The sequence below is a fragment of the Sinocyclocheilus grahami genome, unplaced genomic scaffold (genome assembly GCF_001515645.1).
Source record: "Sinocyclocheilus grahami isolate Dianchi unplaced genomic scaffold, SAMN03320097.WGS_v1.1 scaffold39.1, whole genome shotgun sequence".
NCBI lineage: Eukaryota > Metazoa > Chordata > Actinopteri > Cypriniformes > Cyprinidae > Sinocyclocheilus > Sinocyclocheilus grahami.
The window spans coordinates 1,838,175-1,844,681 of NW_015505218.1; the positions used below are offsets into that span (position 1 = coordinate 1,838,175).

The 6,507-nt window shown below is 39.9% G+C and overlaps 1 protein-coding gene across 1 annotated transcript in view; it reads right to left on the reverse strand.

Annotated features, from left to right (window-relative positions):
• LOC107582015 (homeobox protein MSH-D-like) overlaps positions 1–1,668 on the reverse strand; it is a 4,430-nt gene extending 2,762 nt beyond the window's left edge. Inside the window, exon 1 of the mRNA XM_016267704.1 lies at positions 1,303–1,668. Within this exon, the coding sequence (XP_016123190.1) occupies positions 1,303–1,603 (301 nt within the window). The 5' untranslated portion in view covers positions 1,604–1,668. The remainder of the gene's footprint in view (positions 1–1,302) is intronic.
• Between the last annotated feature and the right edge of the window lie 4,839 nt (positions 1,669–6,507).

The following is a 6,507-nucleotide window of genomic DNA, read 5'->3' on the forward strand; positions in this document are numbered from 1 at the left end:
AATTTTACTATACAAATATTTTTTAATTGGATGTTAAAATTTATATGGGAATACTACATGACACGCTGATCCTTTAACAATGCATTGGCGCAAAAAACGCACACCTTTTGGACAAATCTGCCTCAAATATTTGGACAAATGTGCTACAAAAGTGCCACAAATACTGCCTAAACAAAATACTGATTTTAACTGATCTAATGGCATTGTTGAGCGCTCCAAATGCAAACTTTACATCCAACAATCAGGCAGCAATTGACAGCACTCTGATCTAGTGGCATACAGGCATCGTCAGATTGACAGTACTCTAGCCCAATAATGTTGGGGGATCCAGTGGGGGCGGCTGTCATATTTCAGGGTGACCATGCCACTCTTTATCGGCGCCCGTTCAGTTGGTGGCGCCCTAGGCGACCGCTTAGCTCACCTATGCCTAGAAACGGCCCTGATGCGATGTTCAGAACATGGTAACTACAGTTATCAAAGTGGGAATTGATGCCCTCTGGGGGCATTTGGCCAGGGGTGTTTTTACACCACAGACAAGGTTTGAGAAGAAAAAAATCATTATGAAAATCTAATTACATTTTCCTTATTATATTAATTATTTCCTTATTGGTTATTTTGGGGAAATCCCAGGTATTTTGAGCAGTATTTTAATTATAAAAAATATATGCTAATATAAAATTAAATGATAAAAGTAGCCTATCTAAAACTGCAAAATAAACATTCATCTACCGGTACTTTTTACTTAAGTACATTAAAAAAAATCAAGTACTTTTGTACTTTCACTCGAGTAAAATTCAAAACTGAGTACTTTTACTGGAGTGATATTTTATTATACGGATCTGTACTTTTACTCAAGGACTTGATTTGTGTACTTCGTCCGATATTGCCATCTACTGTACATAGGCTATTCCGCTTAATTACAAAAAAAAGTATACTAGTGTTATAATCTTAATTAAATCAGAGTTCTCCTAAATAAAACTGCTTATGGCGTTATGTTTTCAGAGCAGTTGGCCCTCATGTGTCTCTAGTTTCCATTAAATGTATACTTTCACAGAATATTAAGCATGTATTCGCTTTATTTGCAAATTGCCTAATACGAAGTAATCATGAAATATGATGTCGGCTATGTATAAATTAAGAAGACAGCATTGACACTTTTTAGATCTATTATAAGTTTCAATAAAATGAGTCAAATTGCTCGTTTTAGGAAAGATCATTTTTATGACGATTATAGACCCTGTCGTAATTTATATTGTTTCATTTAAAGCATAAGCAGTTCGTTCAGAAAATGAAATTGCTTACGTGTTTGGGCGAATCTAGAGTTCATAACCCATGGTGTGCAGTCGTCCGGGTCAGGGGACTCCGATTTGACGGGTGAGGTCTGCATACAGTGCTCTTGTATTCCAGCCGAGCCACAAGAATCCCTGATCTCAGTCTTAGCAAACTGGGTGGATACATCCTCGCGCCGTCTTTCAAAGTCTTTACTGGTTTTGTGGCTAGATATAAGAGACTCGACGCTGAATGGGTGGCTTGACACTTGGGTTTTGCGCTGCTCCATGTCCCGAGCTCCGTCTGATTCCTTCAAGCTCGCGGACGCGGACATCCTCGAGCTTCAAAGTCACTCTGACGTCTCATGAAAAAAGCATGAAGCCTTTGATGCCTTGAAGCACTCGGCCGCAACAGAACTTTCAGCCAATCAGAGTTGCTCCGTTGCTCAGCAGCACCAAGGCGACGGGAGAACTTTTGACCAATGAGAACGCTGCTGAATTCGGCAGCGCGTTCTATTACTCGTGATTGGCTTACTGAGTTTGCAATAAAGAGTCCATCATTATGATTGACAAAATGACAGCGACAGATTTAGCGAAAGATTCTGGAATTTTGGTAAGTAAAGCTATGGATTCAATAGGAAACAAAGATAACAATATAGAGTAATAAGTGAGTGTGTGAACTGCACATATTTATGGTGACGTGGATAAACTCTTAACACATTATTTGAGTTCTCGTTGTTTGTAGTTCTGTTAGTTCACACACTATTCCAACGAACATAAATCCTCAGTGAATTAATTCTGTTGGTGTCAACAGGGTCAGGACAGTTTGTTTCCAAAAACTTCTTAATAAAGCAGATTGACAGTTTGTTAGACAGTTGTTTTTACCAACCACTGTGACAATTTATGCTGGTTTATCAGATTATCACTATAAATGTGGCATTTTTAAGTATGTTGGAAACAGTTACTTTTTTTAAAAGATTGCCTCGAGCATTTTGTTCCATTCTGTTGATCTGCTTCTGCTTTTAGCTTAAGTTGCTTAATGTGTTAAGTTGCCCGTTTATGTCTTACTGTAGTACCAGCATGTTTATTTTACTTAAAATGCACAAGCCAAGATGCTTCACTATTGATGAAGTGTGTATTCTGTGGCCTACAAACAGTTAAAATGTGACAGAATAACCAAACAGCAGCCCAGACAAATACAAGAAAATGTGCTTCAGGCATTACAATGCAATGTATCATTACTATCCAAGGTATAAATTAAAGTGTTATTATTTGCTTTAAAAAAGTTAGTTTGCCATTTGCTGTCTGCTATTTCTTTAGCACGCCATCTAATCTCCTTGAAAAAAAAAAGCATTTGTTCCTGGCAACGGCAGTAAACTGCTAACGAAAGCATTAGGGTGTTTACTCTTCAAACATGAGAGATTAGGGCCTTTCACACCGCAGGAACCTTTTCATAGTACCAGAACTAATTGTGTAACTACCCACTTTTTGGCGTTTTCGCACCGCAGGAACTGGGTGCGATTTTAGTACTGCCTTTTTCGAGAACCAAATTAGCTCCTACTCCGGAGCAGGGTCTAACCAGCACAACTGGTACTAATCGTGACGTAAGTAGACATTGATTGGCCAAACGCGTTCGAAAACACCCTCACCCGCCATGATTTAAAACACAGTGTAAACATACTGTAAACATTGAGTCAACTTATTACGCAAGTATGGAGAACAGCGAGAGATGGACAGACGCTGAAGTGCAGGCATTTGTAGCAAATGTAGCACTGCCAGTTGTCGTTGGAGATTCTTAGTCCTCCTTTCCGTTCTTTCAATCGCTTTACGTATACGTCGAATTTCCATGTCCATTATTGTGAAACCCGCAAGACACAACAAAAACAGCTCCGATCACAGCATCCTCCATCCTCCTGTTGTTAATGTTGTTCTTCTTTGTTTCTGTTGTTGAATGCCGCGCACAAATGACGACGCTGTCGACCGGCTTACGTCACTTAGTACACACTGTCGGTTCGAATGCAACCCTTTAAATGGTACTGGGAAATAGTTCGCACAAAATCGTCCTAGTACTTTAGTACTGTACATTTAGTTCTAGAACTAAAGCGGTGCGAAAGGCCCTTTAGTTTCAAAGTGAAGCAAATTATCGCTATGAGAGAGAAAGGAAATGTATTTACCATGAAATTCATGTCTTGTGGACACTGAAGCTGAGAAACTGTACAGTAATAAGGCATTTAACAGAGACGGATTGCTTTTGGTCTCGTCCTAGATGGGGGAATTGTTTGTAACCATGACACTTAGGGTTTTTGGGCAATCACATTTCAAATAAACATCACCCTTCTTCTCTTGTAATGAATAGCTGGAGCAGCAATCAGCTGCTTGTTGGACTGGTCTTTATGCGTGTTTGTATGTGCACTAATGCTGCAGGGTGAGATTCTGCTAGCTTGTCGTTCCCAGGAGCCTCAGCGCGTTTATTAAGCAGGGTGATTTCACAGACAATCTGAGGTTTGTGAAGGCGCCAGTGAGCGGGGAGATGAAAGGCGCCTCTCCTCAGGGGAGAAACTGTGGCAGTTCAGCGGCTCCACTCAGGAGGAGTCGCCTCCCTGTACACACATACACACACACGCAAACACACACGCATGCACACACTCATCCGTCACGCCCCTGCCCTTAGGCACCTTGTTGAGCACAATCCAACTCTTTGCGTAGATGGACTAAGAAAGACTGCTGAACTGTAGTGATAGATGAGAAGGACATACGTTCGCAGTTGAGGATCATAGGAGCTGACAGGAGACATATGAGAAATACTCACCGTGAGAGAGAGAAGAAAAAGCAATGTTATGCCTTAAATATAGCGTTCAAAAGAGATGCAGGAAAATTACCCTTTAGGATAAGCTTTTCTGAAATTGACCAACACATATTCTTTCCTTCCTCTCTGATCTCTTTGACCTTTGTAAATAAATGGAGGCAGGTTTGCCAGAGAGTGCAGAAAATGTCAAAAAAAATGCTCCTGGTTTTTCCGGTATGTTTGGACACACCTTGAGCATTGTAATTATGGGCTCAGCTTTGCAGTGCAGGAATGCTTGTGCAGCTATTTAAATTTCTTCAATCTAACAAACTGTTTACACATCTATTTGCCCAGCTTTACACACGCTATGATCCACCAAATCAAACTTGCACCTGGCCATATCATTTCTCGATCATGCTTTACTCAATAGGGATTTCTGTCAACTGAACATGACAGAGATTGGCAGATGTTATCTACCTACCTCTGGTTCAAATGTGAACATTAAATATGATTTACTGTCAACTTTATATCACCATTGTTCAGTTTTTAAACATTAACTTAGTTTAAACTAAATACTGTCAGGACAAGTAAGGGTCAAAAGGGATAGAGTAAGAAGGTGCAATTCAATGTGAATCTTGTTTGAGGAGAGCAACATATGTATTGTCTTTGTACTCAGATAATGCAGAGAATAGGGGATCACATGCCTTGTCTCACTAATTACACTGCATGACAAGACTTGGCACAGGTGACAGCAACTGTCATCGCTTTGTTTTTATTAGTACCTTATTAGGCTTCCAGAGCCTTCTCTTAGAGCAAACATTTGCTGTAATGAGAGAAAATTGCTACCCACCAAAGGAGGATGGCGCCAGCTTCAATTAGCTCAAGGGAGGAAGGTATTACTTAGAGGCAAATAAATTATCATGTAATATAAAAATGATTCACTCAACACATTCCTTGTTGTGCAAGTCTACCTTTTTGTTGACAAATACCTGCTGACTAAGTGATGTTTTTTTTTAAAGAACTGAAAATGTAACTGTTTCTTTAAAAGGTATTATGCTATGTTGTGGTATGGTTTCTTGTCTTAGTTGCCTCAGGCTTGTTGATAGGTTCCTTGTTGTGCAAGTCTACCTTTTTGTTGACAAATACCTGCTGACTAAGTGATGTTTTTTTTAAAGAACTGAAAATGTAACTGTTTCTTTAAAAGGTATTATGCTATGTTGTGGTATGGTTTCTTGTCTTAGTTGCCTCAGGCTTGTTCACTGGGGGGTTACAGACAAACATATTAAGGCATAACTTCTTAAGGTAAAGTCATTATTACTGTGATATTGTTCTTTAAAGCTTTGAAAAAAATTTTATAAGGAAAGTGCCATATAAAAATTAAACCAATTGACTTGATATCTTTTTTATGTTTTGAATTTATCATTTTAATGTATAGAAAAAAAAATTATGTGTATGTAATGTATAGAAAAATATGTGTATGTTCCACCATCCCTGCAACACTAAAAGCGGCTTGGAATATCAATTGTTGGATTTTTTTTTTATCAAGGTGATACATGGTAATAATATGTTGCTCTGCACTGATTGTTAATGAAGGCAAAGTATTGACTTAAAAGACTTTCAAATCCTCATTTAAAAAAAAAATCCCTACAGGGAAGGACCAAACAAACAACATTCAGCTGGCCTCTTTTTGGTTCTGGGTTCTCTTATTGGATCCCTGGAGATGTGCCATGCTTTGTAATCACAGATTGCCGCCATGCCAGATCCCTGAACCGATGAAGGCATTAGGGTTCATGACTCACCCACCTTCATGACTAAAGTTTCCGTGTAAACGCCCACAAGTAAATGAAGGGGCCCTTGCGCGACCTCTCATTTCTCATAGACAGTGACTGAGCAATGCACGGAAGCCTTGATTTATGAGAAGAGTTTACAACACAGAGACAGGCTTTTAATTTAGGTCAAGGCTCTAGCTTGGCGTAATTGTTTTTTAAATGTAGGGAATGGTACAAAAAAGATCGGTTGCCACAGCAAAAGCGTGAAGAAGAATTACCCCTGGAGATATCCGCTCAAGTTCTTCCATCACCTTAAGCTGGACTCATTGTTGACTTGAATGATGTCTGTTCACCTCGAAGAACTCTTTAGAAAAAGATATCACGTGTGGTTTCTAAATATGGACACTGAAGGAATTAGAACACGAGCTAAAACAACGAAACAGACCGAGACTGTTATTCACAAGTGCGGTCACAATAAACCCTCTAGACCCAAACACAAACAGGGCACGGCATGTCACCCGACACCTGGACAGCGGGTGTCCCCTTCATTAATGCGATCCTTCCTGCCCCCCAGCCCAAGCAGACGTTTGCCTCAGACCCCAACAACATTTAATGAGAGAGAGACGCCAGGCACAGTGGGGCAAGTCAGAGTGGGAGGAACTCTCTCCCCCTCCCAAGTCCTCTC